Genomic DNA, 26853 nt, shown 5'->3' with positions numbered 1-26853 from the left:
TAACCTTTAATATCTCCTTGAAAGTTATATATAATCCCACAGTATCCCCCGGCCCCCTCCCCCACCACAAGTAACCCTCTCCCTCAACTTCCAGGAGCTCTAACCCTATCATTGAAACAACTCCCTTCTATATTTGCGAAAAAGAAATGCTTTTTGATATGTATTGGAATATCTAATCTTGAACAAAAGTATCTAACCTTAGAAATTTCAGAGCTACATTGCTGCAATTGTTTTCTATACAAAACAATTTGCTGCATAGCTCGCGTTTTCTCGCACTCAAAGGATTTTCTTGAATTTTTTGAGTTTGTAATGTCTCTATTTTTTTCATCCAGTTGAGCTTTCAACAGCTCCAATTCAGAATTCATGTCCTGAACAAAATAATGTCGATAATTATCAAATTGTAAAAGGTGTGTCCTTACCCAAACCAAATCATTCGTTCTTATCTAATTTAGACAAATCAATATTCTTCCAAATTACAAGACTAGTTTTCATGAAAACTAATGACTTATAAACTTTTTTTTAAAAAAGATTAGGTTTTACTAGTTTTATGTTTAATATTTGGTTTATCGACTAAAAAGTTAGGTTTTTACGATGGTTTTATATAAAAAATTGAAATATTAAGCATTTTTTGGTGCAATATTATCAAATGTTTTGATGGGTTCAAACTGTTGTCTAAAAGCCTTGACACAAAAATATTATTTTTATTAAAAATGCATATTTAGAAGAGGGTTGATAACTTATAATATTGTTTAATCAATGTACTTTTGCAATTTACACCATTTGATGCTTTTCTGTCGAGTTATTTTATTTTGTCCTTAGAACTCAACAAAGCATTTGATATAATGCATCAAAATAAGCTTTACATCTCAAAGTTTTTTCATTTTAAACCATGGTGAAACATAATTTTTTAGTCGATAAACCAAATATTAAACATAAAACTAGTATATTCACTAAAAAAATATTATGGATCAATGCTGGAAGGTGCTTAGAATCACTTGCTCTTGTTCGTGGATAGTTCCCTTTCAATAAGAAGGGAGGGGAGTGGAATGACACCCCAAATTCTTGTCTTCTTCACGCTTATGCATACAAACCCCAACTAATAAATCAAAAAAATCAAAAAGAAAGATCAAACAGAAGAAAGAAAGATGGAGTAAGATAGATAGAGATAAAAATCCATAGAGAGATAAAGAAACAGAGAAGGTAGAATGGTGTAACAAATAGATGACTTACCAAACCATGCAAAAAAAAAATATGAAGGAAACGCATACTAACCTGTATATGACTTTTCATAGTGGCTTTCAGGAGACCATTGCCAGTGAAACTATCCATAAAATAGGATCGGTAGCTGGAGCTCGTCTTGGCAGGAAAAAAACGATACATATCATAGGTGATAGTGTACATGACATTTTTGGGAACATCACTGACTCGACTCATCAACCTTTTAGCTTCATCCTTAAAAGATTAGTGGTAATAAGCTCAAGATAAACAGTTTTTCTTCCTTTTCTTTTGTCAAAATAAAATAAATCTGATTCTTCCATAAAAACAAGGATGACAACATCCATAAGTAGCGAAGCACAAAAAATCGTAAATGGGAATACGTACAGGTAGATTTAAAAGGTTTTTACTAAAATCAAGAATAGATTTATTGGATAAGATAAATATGAAACCTTGTTTTATTTTGTATGATGACGATGGTCAAAGTAAATTATATTAAAGATGCTCATAACAATGGGAAAAATTATTTTGATACTGATATCCCATAAAAGTTTGAAAATTGGATCAAAATAAACAAAGATCTTGGGAAATATGTAAAACGTATAAAAATAGCCAAAAACCTGATAAAAGGCAGTCTGGCCGCCATGGTTGTTTTCTTGAAACGACAAAAAAATTAATTTTTAAATCCTTAAGAACTTAAAAAATTTGGAAAATCGGACCATATACACTGAAGATATGGAAAAAAGTGTTAAATATATTTATAAATAGCCTAAAACCTGCCAAAAAGGCAGTCTGGCCGTCATGGTTATTTCCTTTAAAGACGGGAAATTTAATTTTGATATCTACAACTGAAAAAATTTTGAAAATCGGACAATAAACACTGAAGATATGGAGAAAAATGTTAAAAATATAAAAAAAACAGCCTAAAACCTGCTGAAAAGGCAGTCTGGCCGTCATGGTTGTCTTCTTTAAAAGACGGGAAATTTAATTTTGATATCTATAACTGAAAATTTTTTGAAAATCGGACCATACACTGAAGATATGGAAAAAAAATGTGAAAAATATAAAAATAGCCTAAAACCTGCTAAAAAGGCAGTCTGGCCTTCATGATTGTTTCTTTAAACGACAGGAAATTTAATTTTGATATCTGTAACTGAAAAAATTTTGAAAATCGGACCATAAACACTGAAGATATAGAGAAAAATGTGAAAAATATAAAAATAGCCTAAAACCTGCTAAAAATCGGTCCGACCGCAAATGATGTTTTATAGTCAATTGTGCTCCTTAATAATGGGAATGTTGTCAAAAAATTTCAGCATTCTATCTTTTATAGGAGCTGAGTAAATCCCATTTCCCCCATAGCGTTACGGACTGACGGACTGACGGACTGACGGACTGACTGACTGACTGACTGACGGACGGACAAAGTGAATTATAGAGTAGCTTCGCTACTAATAAAAAGACCCCTACTCTAATTTTTAAGACTAGATGTTAAAAAATACTAATATTATGTTTCATTACTCATAACCTTATGATTGACTTAATAAGTAATTAACAATAGCAGTCCTTAGAAAATATACCAGAGCTGGATCTTTTAATCATTTTAATGGTGATTTAAATCGGGGTGCGCCGAATTTCAGCCAATCACAGCGCGGCATTTTTAAAATGCAACGCTGTGATTGGCTGAAATTTGGTGCACCCCGATCTGGTTCACCACTAAAATGATTTAAAGATCCAGCTCAGGGCTGTACAAAATTCTTTTTTTCCCCGGCTGCAAAATAATTCATTTTTACCCCCTAATTTTTTTCCCTAAAACAAGGAGAAAAATATCTAAATTTTTTACCCCTTCCACATATTATTAAATTACCCCCACCCCTAATCTTTCCACCCCTGCGCAATACCGAAACAAATATCTTAATACAAAAAACAAGGCCAACAACTTATGCAGAATCTAATGGAAGAACTTTTACATAAAAAGCTGTTCTAATTAGGTATACATAAAAAATCTTAATACCTGAGTTTTGCAGACAAGAACCATTTCAATAGACTTCTGATCAACTGAAACAAATAACCTCTTTTAAAGTTTGCAGAATGGGCAGTCCAATAGACCAATTTGGTTCTCTTTTACAGAAAAACATCTTAAGAGGGTACCCTTGCTCGCACCTAAAAAAGGTTTACCCCACCCCCTTTAGTTATTTACTTTTTTTTTACATATATCACAAAAGAAGCCAATGCGTTAGAAGATTTAATATTTTAAATCACTCTTTTCTCATAAAAAGTTGGTATGTATTTTCTAGTTAATTCTAATAATGACCAAGTCTATACCTAATCAAAAGATAGATTAGTTTAGGTTGTTGCAGTAGAGTACTGAAATTATTTGATCTCTTTCGTGCACATACCCTTGAACAACTATTTCATAATTTTCTCTATATATTGATTCTGCCAATTTATTGAAACACTAGAGCTGTTTATAAACAGATAAAAGGAGGGACAAAGAATATTTGAAAATATAATATTATTCAAAATCATCAAAATTCCTGACCTAAATGGTTAAAAACATTATTATCTTCTATCTTGAGGTAGTCTAGAACAACCCTGTATGACTGCCTGTCTGGACGGTTCAAGTTCTCGTGTCTACGCCCAATGAATCTTGAGGTAAATATCCTTGGCTTTCCTCTTTTGTCACTGCCATACACTCGGTCCATTATTTGTTGAAGAACTCGCCTTGAAAAAGAAAAGAAATCAAGATTTGATCAAGGGTGTATATCTATAATACAAAGTAGAACGATGTCTGTCCGTCTGTCTGTCTGTCCGTCTGAAGCTTAAGATCTCAGTAACCGCTGAACCGATTGGGCTCTACTTTTTAGGGATTATACCTACTGGTCCTGTAATGGTTTTAAGCTATTTTCATGGGGGGGGTGGGACACCCCCAACCCCCCCAAAAACAACCCCCCCCCCATTTTTTCTCTTTTTTTTATTGCAGAAGATTTCCTTGGTCCTTTTTTTGCAGAAGATTTCCTTCGTCCATTTACGAATTTCACCTTAATTTTTTTATCACCTCTTGGGGCAAAGCCCCTAGATGTTAGGGGCGAAGCTGCTAGTTATAATTATATTCTACATGGAATTTCCGACTAAAGGGGAGAAAATAAAATTTATGTGTAAGGGTGGGAGGGGGTAATAAAAACATTTTTTTTATTTTCCCCTCCTTGGTAGGTGTTCCATTTAAAGCAACCTCATGAATGATACCAAACAAAGGGTAACATCTCAATGAAATACTACACTAAGAAACACCTTTGCTTAAAATTGACATGACACAAAGCCTTCATTGCGCAGCATAATTGAATAAATATGAACCCATGAACCAGTAAAGTTTTGATATGCTAGCTAACATTAGATTTTTATTATTAATCATTTGATTAAAAATACATTTGGAATAGTTTTTCATGTACATCCAAAAGAAAATGTTGAAAGGTTTTTAACGCACCTGTCACGATCATTGTCAGTGAGGTAAGCTGTTAGATGACTTCTTGTCAATTCTGTTTCTATCAGCTTTCCTAATTGGCCATTCACACCAGCCTCACCTAAACATTGTTATTGAAAGAAAAAGATCATTATATAGAATCTAAACTAAGCATCCCTCAAGCAAAACTCTATACACGCCACTGACCCTCCTACTTTGGCAGATAGATACATATCCAATTAGTGCGCTGGACAAATGCAAATCCTTTCATGATGTTCATAGCCGAATAAAATTGAAACTTTAATAGGTAAAAATCGGCCAAGGTTCAAAGGGCGTTACACATGGACAGAAACTTACTAAGGTTAATACCTAGAAATGATATGAAAGAATTTTTTAAAAACGAAGCTTTTCTATAATTAGGGTCGGTCCGTCCGTCCGAAATAGTTAGCTGTTATTCGTTAATTTAGGCATGTTAGAATTGTCCTATCGATTTCAAATTTTGCATGGTGATTCCTGTAGTAGTTAGGTACGATTTAGAAAGCGTAGCAACTCTATAATCGTTACCAGAATGTCCGTATGTCCATTTTAAACATGTTGCTTTTTTTACTTTTTTACTAACAATTTTTAAAAGCGAAGCTTTTCTATAATTAGGGTCGGTCAGTCCGTCCGAGATAGATAGCTTTTATTCGTTAATTTAGGCATGTTAGATTTGTCCTATCGATTTCAAACTTTGCATGATAATTCCTGTAGTAGTTAGGTACGATTTAGAAAGCGTAGCAACTCTATAATCATTACCAGAATGTCCGTACGTCCATTTTAAACATGTTGATTTTTCTAATTTTTCAACAGCAAATTTTTATGTGATCTAATTATCCGTTTGATCTGATTTTTGGTATATTGATTCCTGGGACAACAAAGAACAATATTTTAAGCGAAGTAACTCTATAATCAAATCCTAAAAATGTAAGTATGTCCATAAACTCAATAGGTAAACATTATCCTGTATCAAGAAGTTTTTCAACAAATTTACTTACAATTTTGCTTCGACTCTTAAACTTTTATATTCTGATAATTCAGTTTAGACACTATACAAGTGTTAATGTCCGTTTGTCCTACCGTTTCAGTGCTTCGCTTTTATGGATGTTGTCATCCTTGTTTATGTGATAAAATCATCCGATTGATCTGATTTTTTGATTACTGATTCCTATTACAATAAGGTACAATATTATGAGCGAAGCATCTCTATAATCAAGTATTAAAATGTCAGTATGTCCTTAAATAGAATTCTGCATTTAATAAGTTTAGTTTTGCAACAAATTTACGTATAATTTTTCCAAACCTTATATTTTCATATTTTGTATATTCAGTTCTGACACTCGACAATAGTTAATGTTCGTCTGTCATATCGTTTCAGAGCTTCGCTTTTATGGATGTTGTCATCCTTGTTTTAAGTTTAATTCTTTGTGTTGCTATTGGTAAACATACATATTGAACTCCACTAATGTACCTTTCATTACAAGGGAAGGAGGGGGGGGGGGGGGGGGGTAGGGATAGATTTATATTTTTTATTTAATATTCAAAAAGGAAAAGTGAAATAAAAATTTTCAGTTTTCTTTATGTGTATATGTGTGGAGGGGGGGGGGGGGGGCGGGGGTTAGTCAAATTTTCTCAATTTTTTATGAAGAAAAATTGATTTTTCATTTAGGGTTAATTGTTTCTAAGGGCGATTAATAAATGGGAGTGGTGGTATCCTCCCCCAAAATAGTAATAAACCTTCCAAGAACCTATAAGAAGATACCCTATAAAGGAGAACCATATCGGTATAGCGGTTAGCAAGATCCTATGGTACAGACAGAAGGAGATCCTGTTACTTTTAGATGAAGATGTACATTACCTTCTAGCTTAACATATTGGCCAACAGGTCCAATAGGCATCTTGTTAAACTCTTTCTCCATCATCTTTATTTCTCGATCCAGTTGAGGTATCTAAATAGAAATATATGAAGTTGGAGATATTTTAGATTATGAGCTTTGAGCCAGGGATCTAAAGGGATAAGACAATGGCCGTTAAATTGATGTACATTCCCAATGATGATACACAAAAATACCCCTTCATTAGATTAATATAAGTGGTTGAAACGTTTTAACACTCAACTTAATTAACCAATAATCAAAATTCCCAAAGATGTTAGGCAAACGAATAAGAAAACGTTCTAAACTTTGGTGAATAGTGTAATAAACAGCCATCGTTCCCTATTTATATGGCTTTAAACCCAAAGGATCATTGTAAATCAGGCAAATTTTTTAAATTGTAAAGAAATACTTTTTTGATAAACAAGGATCACAACATCCATAAAAGCGTAGTTCTGAAATGGTAGAACAAACGGACATTGACACTTGTAGAGTGTCAGAACTAAAGAAGCTGAATAATATTGTACTATATTGTCCTAGGAATCAGTATTCCAAAGCTCAGATGAATAGAGTAATTATGTCACATTGTACTGTTGCCAAAAAAGGACAATTCTAACATGTCTAAATTAACGAAAAGAGCTATTCGTTACAAGTTAAGCGGACGTACCGAACCTAGTTATAGAAAAACTTCACTATTAAAAATATGATAATTACCTTGTTACCAAACATGGCTAAAATAGGTGGTTGATGTTTCAAACTTGATATCTCTCTCAATTTATCCTCAATCGCTTGTGATATCTCATTGTGGTCGATCATGAGACTTTTAATTTTCTCTGATTCCTCTCTGATCCCAGCGTCTTGGTACTCGCGGGTCGTGCCTTCAATTTTGATCTTTTCATCCAACTCGTTTTTCTAAACAAGAATATGTAATTTATCGCATCTATTGTGGAGAGCTTTCCGCGGATATAAAAATGGAAAAATTATAAGACTGAAGCAGCTGTGAGGAGCCGGTAGCCGCCTCATTTTGCTGGAACCGGAGCTGTTATTTTAGTTCTAAAACGGCTCCGGCTCCGGGATAGCTAAAAAAGAGATTTTTTACCTACTAATTATAATTAGGTAACTCTGTTGTGTCGTGAATAAATGCCCCTTTTAAGTTTTAAGTTAAGTCCAATGTTATCAAAAATTTAACTTTTAAAACCTTCAGAAGTCAAAAAGCCGGAGCCGCACAAAAATTAAACGGCTCCGCAACACTGGACTTAAGTCAGTTTTGTTAAACCCAAGGGGTCCAAGGCCAGAGCTAACAGAACGGGTATTAATTTTATGATTTTATTTTAATATTCGTGGAAAATTGTATGTTTTCAATATGGCTGAGAACCGGTTCTAGTCCATCGGTAATCGGTTTTGAAGCTGTACTGGAAAAAATGTAAAGCCTGAGAAAAAATATAGAAGTTTATAAGGGTAAGGAAGAAGAAATTAAAAGTTAGAGAGATTAAAGTGTAATATGATGGAAACTAGGGTTGGTCGATTTTGGAATTGGAATGTACTTAATACACCTAAATGTTTTAACAGTTAGGTACATAAGTAAGAAATCTGAAATTGAGGAAAAATTATTTTTGTATATGGGGAGGGAGCCCCGCCCATGCATCTAAAAACTGGAGGGTCCCTTCTAAGACAAATTTTTTCTTGCAAATAGTAATATCTGACCCCCTCCCCCATATAAAAATATCATTGAAATTGACCCACTCTAAAGGAAACTTACCTTCTTGAATAATGTATCCAATCTGTGTTGCCTTTCCTGTTCTTTTCTAAAAAAATATTAGGATCAACTGCAGTTCACGGTAAAATATTCCTGATTATTTCCAAAAATCTATAATTGTTAAGGCTGCTAGCTAGCTGCCATACCAGCACATCATTTTAAGCGGCATAAGAAGCCGTACAAATAATCTGGAATAACCAAGATCTAATGATGCACAGGGAAAGCTTCACTGGAGAAAAAAACGCGTAAAATATGTCTTTTTCGCGCATTTCTCTGCACTGCGAGATAATTATGCATTATTGATTTATGGCTATTCCATATTATTTGTAGGCTTACTTATGCCGCTTAAAACAGTGTGCGGACATGATCTGTTCGTTCAGTCGTTTGGCAGCTAGCAGCCTTTAAAATTCATAGATTTTTGGAAATATTCGTTACCACGAATATTTGACCGTGAACTGCAGTTGATCTAAATATTATTCATTTTTTCTAAGCATTTTCTATCTTAATATTCAGGCGAAATTTGATATGAAGGGTAAATCAACAATCCCTTTCTTACTAAACATGACCCCAAGAAAAATTGTACTCCCTTCCTAACCCCCCCCCCCCTCCCCCACCCGCTGAAGAAAATCTGCTAAAACTCTGGATCACTCAAACTCAAAAAAATATGTTATGGTCTTAAGGTGTTAAGACGTACAAATTCAAAAATATCTAGAAATCTTAAAACAAGCATAGAACTAGAAAATATACCTATAGGTACACGTGATCTATAAATGGAATTTTTATCTTACCTATCTTTTTCTTCCAACGAGCTAGCTCCACTCAGCCGATCTATCTCCGTCGTAAGAAACTTCTTCTCTTTAACTAAAAATATATGCAAACTTATTAAATGGTACCTAACAATTGGTATTTCTAGTGTTTTGTTTTAAAGTCTTAAAACACATACCATAAATACCTCTTCCCCTTCCCCCCCCCCCTTAACATATAACCATATTGTGCAAACATTTGACTGGCTTTTTTAAATCTGGTTCTTAATACCTAACTAATTTTTTTACATAAAAGATTGATTATATTTTTATTACAAAAAAAAACTTAATCACATACCTAATGTATTGCTTTCGCCACCTTTCTTTCTTAATTCAGCATCCAGGTCCTTCTTGTTGGCTTTCAGACTTTCAATTTGTTCCTACAAAAAAAACATAGCTAAACCTAATATAAGTCTTACTTTAAGTCAGTCATTCCGTCATTCACGAGTTTGTGATATAAAAATCTCACTTTGTGACTTTTTTGTATAGAAAAATTTTTCGAACCTCTTGAATATTTTTTACTATTATGAGATGGTAAAAGGTACCTTCCTTCACCCATTGGATTTGAAGGACTGATCGAGAGAGTATAAAAATTACACATTGGAAATACCCATACAACCCCCCCCCCCCCCCTAAAAAAATTTATTTAATTTTAATTTGCCGGACTACTTTCTGCACAAGGGATGTCAGTCGATGTCAGATTCGACTGCTTCTCACTAGAAAAAAAACAGGGACAACGGACTGGGATTTTGACAAACAATTTTAATGAAAATTTTCCTAATACCCTCTTCCCTTTAGTTACTGCACAAAGAAGTTTTATGCAAACATTACGCCATACAAATATCCAAATGTTCAGTAATTCTAATTGTAATTAATTTGCTGAATTACGGCCCAATATACTAATGGGAAATTAAAAAATTACAGGCAGGTAAGAACCGTGCAAATTTAAAGCTGAAATTTGTGCAAAGTTAAAATACTATTTCTAAATAGGTGAATTTACCTATTACATCAAGGTTTTCAATGTAGAAAAGAAATAGCTACCTTTATCTTGTCCATTTCTTGTTCTTGTTTGTGGTACTTGGCTTTCTCCTCGTCCATTTGTGCCTTAACATTTATAGAATTCTAGAGTTATTGTTGGTTTTTGATTAAACACACAATGTTAAATTAATGTTAGTTAAATCTACCATTGAAGAAAATCAATTTCTAACATAAATTACATGAAAATCCTTTCAAAACGTAATAACTCTTAACATTTAAGCCAGCAACGTGTTCTACAGAAGGGGCAATGCAATTTACTTTATCATCGTTGAGACTGTAAATCAATTTATCGTCAATTGTCATATCTCGTAATAACCCTGAGCTTAAGTACATTCGTAGTAGTAAATCAATAGGTCTTGTGTAATTGTATGTGTCGAATTTAAATCTAATTTTTCAAGTGAATTAATGTTTATTTATCGCATCATTTTATAGATAGCTTTCCGCGGATATTAAAAAATATATAAGATTAAAACTGGTAGCCTATTGATTTTGTGATTAGTATTTAAATATTGTGTTTGTAATACGATGCTATACATGATTTTTCAGTATAGCTTTGAACCGATTCTTATCCAGCGGATATCAATCGAAGCAATACTTGAATAAATTAACTTACATTAATCTCATCCACATTAAGTTCTAGCCGTTTGCATTCTCCAGTGACTGTTGACAAAACCTCAGCCTGCTTAGTCAGCTGTTTCTTTTTTTCCTCAAGGTCAGCCTAAAATTTATTTATTTAGAAACAGAAGGAAAGTAATCCACTACTGAAATATAAATGAGCAAATTCTAAATTTTGGACAATACTACTAAAAATAACGATAATCGGATATAAATAAATGTCTTTTTAAAAGCTTGAAGAATATTTTAAGAAATCCTGATTTACCTCATTCTTAGCTATCAGTTCTCGAATTTCATGCACCTTGGCCCAACAAAGTTCACCTACAAAAAGATAAATTTTTATTATTTGTATCTTTAAAACAAACAAAAAAAAACAGAGAAATAATGCATGAATTAATGAAAAACTGATTAAAAGAGGTTATTTTGGTAACAAATTTGATTATTAACTAAATATTTCTTTATGGCTGTGATATAAAAACTATTGTAATACTTGAACATGGCAAAGGTTCATAAAAAATTCTACCTTTAACTGTTTGGTATTCTTTATTCATCCGTATATTTTCTTGAGACTTATCATACCTTAAAATAATGTTGTAGTAATTAAAATTTCATTTCTTGTAAAGTTTATTTCAGACTGGTGCAGTTATAATTGATCATTGTAATCTTAATGGTTGTCATAAATTATCTATAATCAAAAGTAGCATGATATCTGTCCGTCTCTACGTCCGTCTGACTGAAAGTTGAGAACTCGGTAGAATAGATTCACAGATAATTTTTTAGTACATACCTGTTTTTAACTTCTTTGAACTCATCTAATTAAAAGAGTCATATTTTTCTATTTAATTGTTGTGGTGATTGAGAAATAAAAAAGCTGTCATAATAAAAACTTATTAAAAATTCATATTTTCAGTAATCATACATAATAATCATACAAGTTTAGGTCCTCTTTAAGTAAAAAGCCTTTTGGGTTATTGCTTTAGTTCAAGCATTTAATTAAAGCAAAAATCCTTTTAGAGAATTGCAAAAGTTAAAGACTTGTACTGTTACTATGAAGACCGCAGTGAAAAGATACAAATTTAAGAATACTTCATAAAATTTACGAAAAATAGGACTCTTTCTTTTTGAATGAATGAAGTGTTTTTGCTTTTCTTTCCAATTCTGCTTTGCTCTAAAAAAAAATTATGGTCAATGAAATGAATTAAAAACAAATACTTTGGAATAAGTTATAAGTTAGGTATACAGAAAAGTTAATAATAGGAAACAGAAAAATCCACATAAAAAATGATACTACCAGTTGCTAATGTCAGGAATAGTTATTTCTCGCATCTTATTATAAACGGCTTTCCGCGGATAAAGAATAAACAATTATAAGATTAAAACTAGTTTTTTTAGCCCCGAGGTGCCGAAGGCACCGGCTAAAAAACTTGTTTTAATCAGGGGCGTCCAAGCTTTTTTTTTTGGGGGGGGTAAAAAATTTTAGGGGGGGGGGTAATTCGTGTTTGGGGGGGGTAAAATGGCGCGCGAAGCGCGCCGAAATTTTTTTTTACCCCCCCCAAAATTTTTACCCCGGGGGTAAAATTTGATTGGGGGGGGTAATTACCCCCCCTAAAGTCTGTTGGGGGGGGTAAATACTCCCCCCAAATCTGTTGGGGGGGGTAATTACCCCCCCCCAAACTAATTTACCCCGGGGGTAAAATTTTTGGGGGGGGTAATTTAATTATGTAAAAAAAGCACCTACCTAATCTATTAAGTACTATCCTACAACATAAAGTAGTAAGTAAGGTTTATTTGACTATAGCTTCAGATTTCATTACTTTTAATACTGAGTTCTCCTTTTTAGGAAAGCTTCACATAGATCCCATGATGGTTCCACACTATTATAGGTCAATCCTTTGAGTGGTTTTAGGCTATTTTTCTCCTCCCTTTTTACCCTTTAGAAAACACGAGTTCTTAGATGCTAAGGGCGCCACTACTATTCAAATATATAGTAGTATCTCATTCTTTAGAACATAAAAATACAATAATTAACTCACTAACCAATGAACCAATATGATTATACTTTAAAGTGAAGCGTCTTATAGGTCCTGGTACGTTTTATAACTAGTTTTGAGACACCCTGACATCCTCCCAAAAGAAATCGCCTATAGAAATTCTTTTTCATTATTTAATGAAATATTTAATTTAGTTAGGTATCTTTTATGGAATCTTCAGTGCTTTACAATTACATCATAGATCCCCGGGATGGTTTTAGCCCTTATAAAGGCCCAAGCAAATAAAACATGATCAAACTATTAAATTTTTTGTTATCATGGTTAAGAACTGTTTTAACTGGTTGGACTATATTGGGGTATAGTCCCTTTTGTGGCAACGCTCTTTAAGGGGCGTTTCTTCGTTTTTTTCACACAAGCTTCTCTCCTATTTCTAGCCACTGCGGGGGGCCAATTGCTTAACCATGTGGGGCAATCACCTAAACCAATATAACCTATCCTAAAATAAACTATCAGTAAAATTTTTTTTTAAAGAACATTCATACCCCCTCCAAAAAAATTTTTTTAAAGAACTTTTATTTTGGGGGGGGGGTAATTACCCCCCCCCCCCAAAATCGTTGGGGGTGCCTACGGCACCCCCAAGGTAGGGGTAATTTTTTTTTGGGGGGGGTATTGTTCACAAAATTTTGGGGGTGCCTACGGCACCCCCAAAATCGTTTGGGGGTGCCAAATGGCCCATTACCCCCCCCCCTTGGACGCCTATGGTTTTAATCTTTTGATTGTACATTTTTATATTCGTAGAAAGCTGGATATAATACGATGCTAGACATAGTTTTTTCGTATGGATGAGAACCGGTTCCTATCCACCGGATTCGAATGAATACAAGAAAAAATCTTATCAAAGGTCCCTAATTGGGTTAAAGCTATCTAAGTCTTGGGATGGTTTTAGGCTATTTTCCTGAATCCGTCCCTTTGGAAACAATGCCCCTAGATGCAACGGGCACAACAACTAGATTTTAAAAGTCTTACCTATTGAACTCTAAGGTTGCTTCATTAAATTCAGTCATGCACGCATCTATCAGAGTTGCCTTCTCGTAAAAACTAAACAGTTTTAAAAGAAGAGTTTTCTATATTATTTTTAAAACTACGATAATCTGACGTAAATTGCTTGAATGTTTTTAAACTCATAAAAAATTAATGATCTTTTTAGACTTCAGTATTTGAAAAATCGAGAAAAAGCACGAATAAAAAGGGGACTGTGCGTGAACAAGAGCGAGTGATTTAAGGCACCTACTATTAGAAATGTAAACCATTTTTTAGTTAAACATACTTTGTTTATGTCAAATATAGTCAAATGAACGAAAAAATTTAGGACAATCCTTACACGTAGAAAATCTTTGCTTAAAAAAAAAAGTTGGTAGGTATATATAGAAAACTGTTCCTGTAGAGAGCTTTTGGTGATTCTACTTTCAACATTTCCTTGGCAACTTCTTGATGTAATATCACAATTGGAGAGTCAACCTAGTAAACAGTACGCAAGATTAGGTTTCTAGAAAACTTACATTTTTTATTAAACCTTCTTTTCGTTAAAAAAATATTCTTAATATAAAAACATATGGCAAATTATGCAATATTTCGTACTAGCGACTGCGTCCCTACCATCTAGGGCAATATATTCGAATTGATGTGGAAGGGCAGAAAAATAGCCTAAAATAAAACCATGTAAGGAAGGACCTATAAAAAGCTTCACTGTAAAGAAGAACCATATCAGATCAGCGATTAGCGAGATCCTTCGCTACAGCCCAAAAAAAGATAACTACTTTATATAATAGGATAGGCAGACACAAATACATCCTAATAATTTGGCAGATTTGGTTATTGTTTAGAACGATTTAGACTATTTTCTTATACTTTATCCCCCCCAAAAATTGAAAATTTGATAAAACTCTGTTAAGAAATAAAAATAGGAGCCAGATAATTATGCATGTCAAGTAGTCCTATTCCTGTATGCTTATATTTAAATTAACAAGTTTGAATTATCAGAGACATAAAAACAGATAAAATCTGTTTGAATTTATAATTAAAGTATTGTTTTTCTATGTTTTACATTAAAAAATCTAAACTAGTGACAAAATGTAGGCATATAATAGTTATATTCCAATATCATTGTAATAAAGACAATGTCCCAATAATAATATAACAAAAATCATAAAAGTAATACCAGTTTTGTTTTGTTGAAGGCTGGGTCTTCGGCCCCTAGTTGCTAACGAAACTATTTTTAAATCTTACGATTTTTAAATTTAATATCAGTGGAAAGCTGTCTATAATACAATGCAATAAAAAAAGTTACAGATACTAAGGGGGGGGGGGGGGTTTGTACACTTATAGGAAATGAAATTCAGTATCAAAGTTTGGGAGGGCCGTGTGGGCTTGTTTTTAAAGTTATCAACCTAATTCTTTTTGTAGGCTCTCTTATATGACTGGATATACACGTATTTTTTTGAAAATTGAATTTCGGCACTTTCCTTCTAGGTTGTGGAGCAAAAGACCCCCCCACAGCACTAAAAATATGAGTTCTGACCTTATTTTTAAAGATATCAACCTGATTTTTTTTATAATACTTTTTAACATAACCGAATCAACAAACCATTACAGATTTCATTTTGGGACTTTCCTTGTAGGGGCTTGTGGAGCAAAAGACCCCCAAAAACACTAAAAATATGAGTTCTGACCTTATTTTTACAGATATCAACCAGATTTTTTTTTAAATACTTTTTTAACATAACCGAATCAACGAACTATTACAGATTTCATTTTGGGACTTTCCTTCTAGGGGCTTGTGGAGCAAAAGACCCCTAAAAATATGAGTTTTGACCTTATTTTTAACGATATCAACCTGATTTTTTTAACATAAGCGAATCAACGAACCATTACAGATTTCATTTTGGGACTTTTTCAACATAACCGAACTAAGAAACCATTACGGATTTCATTTTGGGACTTTCCTTTTAGGGGCTAGTGGAGCAAAGATCCCAAAAACACTAAAAATATGAGTTCTGACCTTATTTTTAAAGATATCAACCTGATTTTTTTTATAATACTTTTTTAACATAACCGAACTAAGAAACCATTACAGATTTCATTTTGGGACTTTCCTTCTAGGGGCTAATGGAGCAAAAGACCCCAAAAACACTAAAAATATGAGTTCAGAGCTTATTTTTAAAGATGTCAACCTGATTTAAAAAAAAAAAATTTAACATAACCGAATTAAGGAACCATTACAGATTTCATTTTGGGACTTTCCTTCTAGGGGCTAGTGGAGCAAAAGACCCCCAAAACACTAAAAATATGAGTTCTGAGCTTATTTTTAAAGATATCAACCTGATTTTTTCTTAATAATACTGTTTTAACATAACCGAATCTACAAAACATTACAGATTTCATTTTGGGACTCTCCTTCTAGGGCTAGTGGAGCAAAAGATCCAAAAAAAACACTAAAAATGGGAGTTCTGAGCTTATTTCTAAAGATGTCAACCTGATTTTTTAAAGAAAACTTTTTTAACATAACCGAATTTACAAACCATTACAGATTTCATTTGGGGACTTTACTTCTAGGGACTAGTGTAGCAAAAGTACCCCCAAAACACTAAAAATATGAGTTCTGACCTTATTTTTAAAGATATCAACCTGATTTTTTAATCACACTTTTTTAACATAACTGAACTTGGTAACTTTTACAGATTTAATTTTGGGACTTTCTTTCTAGAAGCTAGTGGAGCAAAAGATCCCCAAAACACTAAAAATATTTTAAAAATGAAAAAAGTTTCTATTAAAAAAATCAGCTCATTATCTTTAAAGATAAAAAGATAAGCTGAGAACTCAATTTATTTTGTTTTGGAGGTGTTTTACCCTACTTTCCCCTAAAAGGAAAGTGCCAAAATTAAATTATTAGTGGCTACCTAGTTCAAACATGTGAAAAAAAGTTTTCATGAAAAAAATCAGCTTAATAGCTCTAACAATATTTTTTGGTTTTTTTTTGCCCCACTAGCTTCTAGAAGGAAAGTCCCAAAACAAAATCTGTAAAAGTTACCAAGTTCGGTTATGTTAAAAAAAAGTTCCTAAAAAAATCAGATTGATATCTTTAAAAATAAGGTCAGAACTCATATTTTTAGTGTTTTTGGGGGTCTTTTGCTCCACCAGACCCTAGAAGGAAAGTCCGAAAATGAAATCTGTAATGGTTTGTTGATTCGGTTATGTTAAAAAGTATTATAAAAAAATCAGGTTGATATCTTTAAAAATAAGGTCAAAACTCATTTTTAGTGTTTTGGGGGGTCTTTTGCTCCACAAGCCCCTAGAAGGAAAGTACCGAAATTCAATTTTCAAAGAAATACGTGTATATCCATTCATATAAGAGAGCCTACAAAAAGAATTATATTGATAACTTTAAAAACAAGCCCACACGACCCTCCCAAACTTTCATTTCCTATAAGAGTTCAAACTACCCCCCCCCCCCCTTAATCCACCCATAACATGTTACTGATCTTGTCCGAGTAACTGAAAAGTAGTGTAGTAGTCGTACTACTCCAAAACCTCTTAATTCAAACACTAAGAAACTATGGCTACACAGCACACACAAACACACATACACACAATCACAAACGCAATCACCTGTATTTGAAATTTATCCAACATCCGTTTGATTTCATCCCGGACCTCTTTAGCCTTCTTGGCCACCGGAGCATCGCGTTGTTTAGCACCCTACCAAAACAATATATAGGTTGGTCAGGGAGATTAAGGGAGAAGAAAATGGACGAAAATATATGGTTTAGGGTTGGGCCAGATACCCAGCGGATAACAGAAACTATCCGGCAAGATGCCGGATATCCAACCGGATAGTTTCAATTTCCTTTATAATTTTTTTTTTTTAAACAAAATTCCCTGTTAACAAACAGTTACAAGCATTATTTCTAAATTGATTTGAGTTTTACCTAACCAAGAAAGTAGAAGTAAGTCAAAAGGTAATAATAGTTCATTAGATCATTTGTTTAAAAGTAGAATCGACTTAATAGTTACCTACTTAATTTTAAAGTTTTAAGCTTTTTTTATATAATAAAACGCCATTTATGATAATACTTATTTTTGCTATTGATATCCGGCCAAATATGTATCTGGCCTAACCCTAACATGATAGTGCATCACCAGTAATTATTGGTTAAATGTTTGGACCAATCAATCAAGCTCAATCAATCAATAAAAGTTTTTGATCCAATATAAAGGAAGGGAGCGGAAGTGACACTTTTTGAAACTAAAACTAAAAGTCAAAGGAACCTAACTAAATAAAAAGTTACAGCTCTGAGATCTGACATCGCAGTTGCTTTAAAGAGGAACAATATGGAACTGGCAAGAAACGGCGGCGGAACCGCCGCTCCCGCCGAAAAATTGCCGTTTCCCAGCGAATTTTTTTTCGTCAAATTAGACAGTTCTCAATCATCTGAGATAAACTTTTTTTCCATAAAATTTTTTCTTATATTTTCACGCGACACTTGTAATATTTCAAACTTACATGTCAATATTTAAAAAAATTGTCAAGTGTAAATATAAGGGAAATTTTTATGAGAAACAAAGTTTATCTCAGATGATTGAAAATTGTCTAATATGGCAAGAAAAGGCAAAAAAAATTCGGCGGGAAACGGCGATTTTCGAAGGGAGCGGCGGTTCCGCCGCCGTTACTTTACAATTCCATATTGTACCTCTTTATAGCAACTGCCATGTCAAATCATTATCTCAGGACTGTAATTCTTTATTTATTTGAGTTCCTTTAACTTTTAGTTTTGGTTTAAAAAAGTGTCACTTCCGCCCCCTCCCTTGGCAACTTTAGGTATAATGAAAGTAATTCCTTCCAAACATTAGTTGACATTATACCCAATAGGTACCTATTGAAGAAACAAAATTTATTTAAAAATCTAAACAAGGACTTAAATGTGAATATGATGTAAAATAGCTTAAATATAGGACATTTGGTTTTAAACTTAACTTTCTTAAAGAGATGCTTGACTTACAAACAAATGGCTACATAATGACTAACCGTTCCAGGAATCATCATTTTAAAATCAAAAATACAAAACTAAACAAAAGCAATGATTACCTTGATTGTATATGAACTATTTGATTCTGTGATTGTTCTCTGGATTGTAATGGTCTCACCATATTCCTCTGATTTTCAAATAATAAAATAATACATTTAAAAACTGAATTTTAATGGGGGCGGATTTGCCACTTTTTGTAACTAAACCCATAAAAAAAACCTGAATTTTGACAGGGCAATTGCTTTAATGAGGTACAATATAAAACTGTTAAAACACGATGTCGAAAACTGCCACCCCTAGGATTTAGGTTATAAAAGTAAGTGGCACAACCCCCCGTCTCCCCCCCCCCCCCTCTTACATTTGATTACTAGGAAATGTTGCAAAAAGAATAAAAGAACGAAATAATAATTATGTACCTAATATATCTTTTACCAAGGTTAAAAATGTTAATTAAAATAAGACTAATGTCAATAAATGGCGCAGCAATAATGCTTCTGTTATGCTAGAAAATAAAAAATCCCTGTTAATTGTGTAAGGTAAGTCTATAGGCATCCTCGGTAAATGTAAAACATTATTCCTGGTTTAAATGCATTATCTCCGGTGTTGGCTAGGGTTGTGGCTATAACAGCTTTGTTGCAGTCTTTCCGGATAAACTCTTTAGGTTTACTGTAGCGACTGGAACACAACAAAATTGCACTTCATTTCTATTTTTGATGAGAACTTTACAAGGATTCTTAATTAAATTAAGAATAAAGTACAGATTGTTTTAGTTTTCTAAATATAGAAGATATCTTCTACATGTTAGTGATAATTATGTTGTTATAGTAAAAAAAACGATGAGATTTTGGCTAAAGAAACTTATAACGCTAACTTACAATGCTAAAGACCTTTATATACGAGCCTAGAATAAAATATGATATTTTGCATTTGAATAGATTTTAATTTCAAGAAATGAATGTCAATAAGCCTTTACCCTATGTGCTTAGGATCGCCCCCGAGTCCAAGAACAATAGCTGAAATTAAAACAACATAATTAGGCATAAAATAATTGATTCTGAATAATTTTAATATTTAAACCATTCAGTATCTTATTTACAGTCAGTTTGTCCGTCAATAATGCTACAAATATCTGAGTACATAGGTGATTTTCTACAATTTATTTTCATCTCGTATCCTAAATATCCTTTTCCCAATCTTTTTTAAAGACAACTAAATTTCTGACCTAAAACTCATTTGATCCTATTTGCTTTCTTTATTTTTTGCTACTTTGCTGATTATGGATGGGGTCATCCTTGTTTCATGTTATGTAATATAATAAAACTTGTAGGCATCAATTGCAAGTCATGACTTTTCTACACTGTAGTTTTCAAAAATAAAGTTTCATTGGAAACTCTATGATACTTTAATGTTCTGAGAAAATGTTTTATCTATCTATCCGAACTAAAAATTTACCTTGTAAAACTGAACTTTTTCCTGAACCATTAGCACCTAAGGACAAAAGATTTGTTTGTATTTAGCAACGTCTTTTTTATTAAAAAACTACGTAACATCATAAACAGACTAAATAGACTCTTATTATTGTAGATTTATTTGTAACTAACGGCTACGCCCCCTATAGGCCTCTAGGCAGGGTGGGCATACAAAAAACCCACCCAAAAAAACCCACCCAGGGTTTTTTAAAAAACCCATTGAAAAAAAACCCAAGGTTTTTTGGGTTTTTTGAAAAAACATTGAAATTTCACGTTAAAATTTACAAATTAAACCTCTATTTACTCAAAGACTAAAATCTAATAACATTTTAAAGCAAATTTTACCTAAAAACGTAAAAAAATATGAAGTAAGGGGGGGGGGGAGAGGTTAATGCAACCATCTCGTAATCAATGATTAAATGGCACTTGGAATTCGAATTTTGCATGAATAATCCTAGGTAAGTCTATTTTCCCTAAATCGAACAAAAAGTTGGAAAAGTAATGACTAATGGCTGGCAGCTCAGATGTTTTGCCCTTTTTCGGCTATCTTAAGAGCAAATTAGTCACAAAACCTATCTCCACATAATACTTTTTGTCGCTCAAAAACCTTATCAAACGGTTCTAGCCGGTTGCTGTAGGTACTAGAAATTTTAAAAATGGTTATTGCTATCATTTAACATGAATTAAACCAAAATATGTTTTAAAAAGTTTATTCCTACGTAATTAATGATGAATTTGCCTCCAAAATAGGCAAAAAAAAAACGGCTAAACGGCTGAGCCGCCAGCCGTTACTTTTTTCAACTTTTTGTTCGATTTAGGGAAAATAGACCTATCAAGGATTACTCATAAAAAATTTCAGATCGAAAGTTCTAAGTGCTATTTAATCATTGATTACGAGATGTTTGCATTAACCCCCCCCCCCCTTATAAAAATGATGCTCTACTTATTGTTCAAATGTTTATAAAATTACTTTCAAAACTTAATTTAAGAAAACGCTTTGCTACTAAATTGATGATATATTAATTGTGTAAATTACATAATTATAATTGATTTTTTAACTAAAACATAACAATTTATGAAAGGAAATAGTTACAGTGGCGTGCAGAGGGTTTTATTAAGGGGATGTAAAAAGGAGAATACCTTAATAATTTAATGGGAGGGGGGGGGGGGGGTGTTGACAGCTTAGGAATAGAGGAGGAGGTTCCATGTTTTGAAGCTTTTAACCTCCCCTCCCCCTTAATAGAATATTTTGTGCACCGTTGCTAATAAGGGATCATAATTGATCGAAATGCCAGTTTTTTTTTATTATCTATCTTGTTTATTGTGAAATCTTGCTTACCTTTTACCTACAACATAAACATTAATATTTAATCAATATATCAAATGTATTTGACTCCTAAATGAAAAAACCCAATAAAACCCGAAAAAAAACAATAAAACCCAGGGTTTTAAGGGTTTTTACGGGTTGGGTTGGGCTTTTTTAAAAAACCCTGGGTTTTTCCCCACCCTGCCTCTAGGGGCACGTAAATGTTTTCTTTACATTCTATGTAAAGATCAGTTCTTAAAGAATATCCGCTGGGCGGCGCTTTCTAGTTCTTTTGACCGATTTCTCTTAAGAGGGTGGTGATACCCCCCCCCCCCCCAAATAGCTATTAACCTTCCCAGGACCTTTGAGAAGCTACACTGTAAAAGTAAACCAAAGGATTGCTGCTTTCTTCTCCTTTAAGGGTTTAACATTGATATCATATGAACAAAATTAGCTTTATTAGTTGAGTATATACAAACATACATCCCTGTAACAAAATGAACGTTGGAATGTGGTTCCCATTCCAGTTCTCCGTGGTTCATAAAATTTTCCAGTCGGATCTTCTTAATAACTCCAGCTGTATCCTGGTGATGTGAGTTCTAGATTAAAAAAGCAAGGATGACATAATCCAGAAAATTACATAGTTGGAAAAACAACATTGACACATAAATACTATCAATTGAAGAAAGAAAATCTTATTTACAATTCAGAACCTAAATAAAATTGCACGGTCTGGTCTATGAATTTCTTGGATTTAGAATACAATAGAAGGACGTTTGTACTTAAGACTTTTGTTTGGCACAACAAAATTCTCACCTCATGTTTTCTGTATTTTGTAATAACATTAGAAGAATTTGTAATACTGTCGTCATATGTTCTCTTTTTTCCTCGACCTACAAAATGAATTTTTAAAAAAATCTAATTCAGTAGGACCTACCTTATGATTTTAAAAGTATTTAATTTTTGGAAATCTAGCACCTAAAATGCCAGTCCTGTTGGAAATTTTAAAAATATTGAGACACGGCAGGTGTCACTTAATAACGGATAAATGTAGAAAATATTGTACCATCCCCTCCCCCATCTCTACCCACGAACGTGACTTAACATGTAGATAAGAGAGCGTAAGTAATATGTTCGACTTTCGGCTCAAGGCCGCCTAATAACTGAAAACTTTAGGATAGTCAGATGTGCATCATCGATAGTTAAGAGTAGGGTGCAATTTATTACCATGCATAGGTAAGACTTCCAGACAAAGGTAACGAAGGTAACGTAATCAAAAAAGTGGTTGTCAGATGGGTTTGATGCCTAACTTAAATTAGGACACACATGTAAAGACTATTCTAAATCAATAAAGCAGCTATTTAAGCCAAAATATATAATAACTATACTAGGTATAGTAGGTACGCAAAACCATTTAATTAACTTACCATTTTCTAGATCAGTTGTACCATTATTCAACATTATTCAGCATTGCATTTGATCTGAAAATACAGAATATATTTTAGACAAAAAAAATTTTTTTAAACCTTTGGTAGTAGGTATTATAGTTACATGAAATCAATTGAAATGACACTTAAAAGTTCTAAACACACAAACAAGGAAGTAATCTATCAACCCATGATATCTTTTAACTTAGTACTTTATAATCGAAATGCCCAAATTCCATAAAATTGCCTTAAAATTGTGCTTGGAATAAATTAGCAACTCTGAAAATTACTTTTTTAGGATAGCATTAATACAAGCTTTCAACACTAATTTCAATATATGTGGTCGATAATGTGTAATTAATTAGGCTGAAATTATTGCAGGCATCTAACAAGCCTGCAAAAAGCCGCCAAATTATCTTGTAACGACGATTGCACGTCGAAATCAGCTGACTGACAGCTTTTCGACAAAAATAGGTTGCCAAACTCCTTGAAAACGATTTATATAATGTTTGTAGTTAACAATGATAATCCAAATCTAACTGAAAAATAATCATAATATAAATTTTTACCACTTTTAAAAATAGCAAAAGAAGTAAAATAATAGATGTTCAAATCATAAAGATTCCTAAAAAAAAGAATTATATTTTATTATCAATATGAAAACAATAACAAAATTAAACTTGTCAATTTTTCTTATCTGTTTTATTTATTTTAATTATCATTAAACTTTTTTATAAGCTTTTAAAATATAATTATCACGGAAAAATAATTTGGTCTTGTATGTCAATCAGTTGGCAGTTACGATTCAGAAAAGTGTACGACATACACTGACAGACTAGTTTCGACAAGATACAAAAGTGTGTGAGTTGAAAATTGTGAAATTGCGGCATTCTCTGCGCATCAAATGTCGTCGTTGAGATAGGAATATTCAAGATAAGAAATAATATATTCTTAATCCATAAGAAAACAAACTATTTTGTATTATCTTTTCATTTGAGAGGCGGCCGGAGTTGTTGATGAATTCCCTTCCCTCACAAAAAAAAGCAGAAAACCTTCCCAAGATCAATTGAATTTTAGCAATTTGTGTCATGAATATATAATTACAGTAGAGAGATGTAGTATATCTATTAAAAATACGAAAAATATCTTTAAAAATTAGTTTAGTTTAAGTATTTAATAATAAATAGAATCTAAATTAGTTTAATTAATTTTAGAAAACTAAAATATCTTTTATAGAAAGAAAATTATTAAAATATGTAAAACAAATCTTTATTTGAAGTAAAAAAATATGTTGACTTTTCTTTATATATATAGTTTAAAGTTTTGATGCTAGATGTCTCTATACCCATTAAAATAATTATGTGAACTAGTTTCACAACCTTAGTCACAAAACCTCTTTATCTTTGATTGTTTTTTATATTATCTATTGCTTAAATGAATATGATTTTTTAGGTTTACTCAGATTTAAATATAAATTAGAAATGTTAGGTAATGTTTTGTTGATATTTCATATTGATTGAATTAAATAATTGTGCTGTCATTTCTACTCTGGTCATATAAATCCATGTTAACCAGGTGGGGATTGAATATGGCCGTTGTAGCTACTTCAATGACTAAGTAAACACTATATGAAATCCACAAGATTTGTGTGCACAGATAGGTCCTGGTTCTACTGTGCAATTATATTTGAAGCTAATAACTAAATTAGCAATTTTGTTTTATATCGTTTTGGGATCTTTTGAAATTCAATATAAGTGTTGGTTGCAACAAATTTCAAATCTATAGGATGATTAAACTTTATGGCTATCCTAACATAATCATTAGTAATAACTTAGCCTATTCTTTGATTCTTTTTGTAAAAGATGGCCATTGGCTAGGCGATAATCCCCTCTCAATTTTTAATTGATATTAAAATAAATAGATAAGGGGAAGGGGGTGGGGGATTTGTGGACGGGGAATCTCTTCGGGGAATGTAGTACTGAACAAAAATGATACAACTTTCTCTGGAACTATGTAAAACTTTGATGGTGGAACAAATGATCCAACCATATACGAGACCTTAGTAAACATACATACATGGGCGGAGATGCTGTCCATGCCATTCAAACGCCATGGTCCAACAAGTTAAAACAACCTAGGATAGCCAAGAAGAGCCAAATGTCTCCTTCCCTGTCCAAACACCCGAGGTATTAGGTTAAAAAACACCTATCAGACAACCAACCCTTTGATTTCACGACCTTTGTCTAAGAAGTCCTAACTGTGCATGGTAATGAATTGCGTCTGTTTTGGGCCAAGGCATTCCCCCTACTCTAACTATTAATGTCACACACTTTACATATTAGTAGTAGGAACCATTTGAACATCTTTAGTTATGACGCAGTGTTAGGCTGAGATTGGAACCTATCACCTCCCCTACGACGAGCTTTCGCTACGTGTTGAACCACAGTCGCAGATCACTTTAGCATATTATACTAACATACGCTCTAGCATCTTGGGGCTCTTTATTTAAGGGGGGGGGGGGGGGATTTGGCATAAAATTATTATCTTAAAACTATCTCTACTATGTCAAGTTCTTTGCAATGCAACGGAGGACTAAATCGGTATAGTGATGTGCGAGATTACATGGACAATTATGAAAAGACATTACAACTTTATTCGAAGGGGGAGGGGATAAGTCAAATCTTAACTTTTTCCTTTAGTTTTAAAAAGAAAAAAGTAAAACAAATATTTTGGGTCGATTTCTCTTGGGAGTGCCCTAGTACCCTCCCCCAGAATAGTTTTAAACTTTCCCTGGACATATGAGAAGCTTCATTGTAAAGGAGAACCATATCAATTCAGCGTTTAGTGATATCCTTAACATTATACACTAAGACAGACACACATCCTGCCACTTTTATAAAGGGATATTATCAGCTACGTCTTAGAGGCCTCTAGGGGCATTTGGATAAAGGGGGGAGTTACGACCCTCCAGTTTTGATTTTATTTAAAAAGTTAAATATAAACCTTCCCAGGTAAACATACCGACAGACAAAGATACATCCTGTTACTTTTATATAAGAATATAAGGTAGCTTTCTTTCGGAAGGTATTCATTAAGGCAGGTAAAGTAAAATATTTTCAAATGCAAGACAAAAAATAGTAGAAAGTCATACCGATGAAATCACTCTTATTTGGTTAAATTGATATGTACAGGAGAACATTTTACCTATTTAGGAAAGAATATATTTATTAGAAAACAGATCTTAGCTATAATACAAAAAGAAAACTTCAAAGAAATTTACAAATTATTCAAAAACAAAAGATAAATATCTATAAATTCACTTTTATTTTAAAAATTTAGAAGGTTCTTGGATTTATTTTTAAATAGAAGTCTAAAGGTGGTTTTGGCCTACCCCCCCCCCCCCCCCTACAGATACTAGGGGTGTAGCCGATAATTATGGTTGTTATTATATATATATTGGTTAATGGTTAATAAATATTATGGAAGTTATTTAAGATTTTCTCCTTTTACTTTAAAGCTCTTGGTATTTTTGATTCCCTGGTTATACCGCTTTACTTCAACCAATATGAATGCAATACAACAGAAGGATTCCAATTTAACTAAAACAATTCTATTACAACACAATGAAAGCCTCATTTGTGCTGAAAATCAACTGTAATTCTATATTATTATACAACTTTAGAAATATGAGAGTCAGTGCAACAAATGTTATAACTCTCTGTTGCAGTAGTCAAGGATTTTGTGGTTTAATAAAAATGTTTTTGAAACTTTCCTTATAAT

At 32.8% G+C, this 26853-nt stretch overlaps 1 protein-coding gene across 2 annotated transcripts in view; it reads right to left on the bottom strand.

Moving 5' to 3' along the window:
• Positions 1–23130, bottom strand: part of LOC145313980 (structural maintenance of chromosomes protein 6-like) — a 32301-nt gene extending 9171 nt beyond the window's left edge. The window contains exons 1-26 of one of the 2 annotated variants that reach the window (XM_080153649.1): positions 23074–23130; positions 22463–22539; positions 22136–22245; positions 20324–20361; positions 19845–19884; positions 19452–19546; positions 18931–19001; positions 17454–17543; positions 14229–14306; positions 13815–13888; positions 11916–11965; positions 11585–11609; positions 11321–11376; positions 11063–11118; positions 10796–10900; positions 10186–10248; positions 9443–9524; positions 9130–9202; positions 8345–8390; positions 7300–7497; positions 6570–6660; positions 4700–4796; positions 3758–3939; positions 3230–3273; positions 1273–1452; positions 198–368 (exon numbers count right to left, since the gene is read on the bottom strand). In XM_080153649.1, the coding sequence (XP_080009775.1) occupies positions 198–368; positions 1273–1452; positions 3230–3273; positions 3758–3939; positions 4700–4796; positions 6570–6660; positions 7300–7497; positions 8345–8390; positions 9130–9202; positions 9443–9524; positions 10186–10248; positions 10796–10900; positions 11063–11118; positions 11321–11376; positions 11585–11609; positions 11916–11965; positions 13815–13888; positions 14229–14306; positions 17454–17543; positions 18931–19001; positions 19452–19546; positions 19845–19884; positions 20324–20361; positions 22136–22245; positions 22463–22539; positions 23074–23107 (2226 nt within the window). In that variant the 5' untranslated portion in view covers positions 23108–23130. The remainder of the gene's footprint in view (positions 1–197; positions 369–1272; positions 1453–3229; positions 3274–3757; positions 3940–4699; positions 4797–6569; positions 6661–7299; positions 7498–8344; positions 8391–9129; positions 9203–9442; positions 9525–10185; positions 10249–10795; positions 10901–11062; positions 11119–11320; positions 11377–11584; positions 11610–11915; positions 11966–13814; positions 13889–14228; positions 14307–17453; positions 17544–18930; positions 19002–19451; positions 19547–19844; positions 19885–20323; positions 20362–22135; positions 22246–22462; positions 22540–23073) is intronic. The other variant, XM_080153650.1, reaches the window with a different exon arrangement.
• Between the last annotated feature and the right edge of the window lie 3723 nt (positions 23131–26853).

Source organism: Acartia tonsa, chromosome 3 (assembly GCF_053477335.1).
Source record: "Acartia tonsa isolate MP-2025a chromosome 3, ASM5347733v1, whole genome shotgun sequence".
Classification (NCBI taxonomy): Eukaryota; Metazoa; Arthropoda; class Copepoda; order Calanoida; family Acartiidae; genus Acartia; species Acartia tonsa.
Note: the sequence above shows the minus strand (reverse complement) of the source record. Positions and strands in the feature narration are given on the sequence as shown.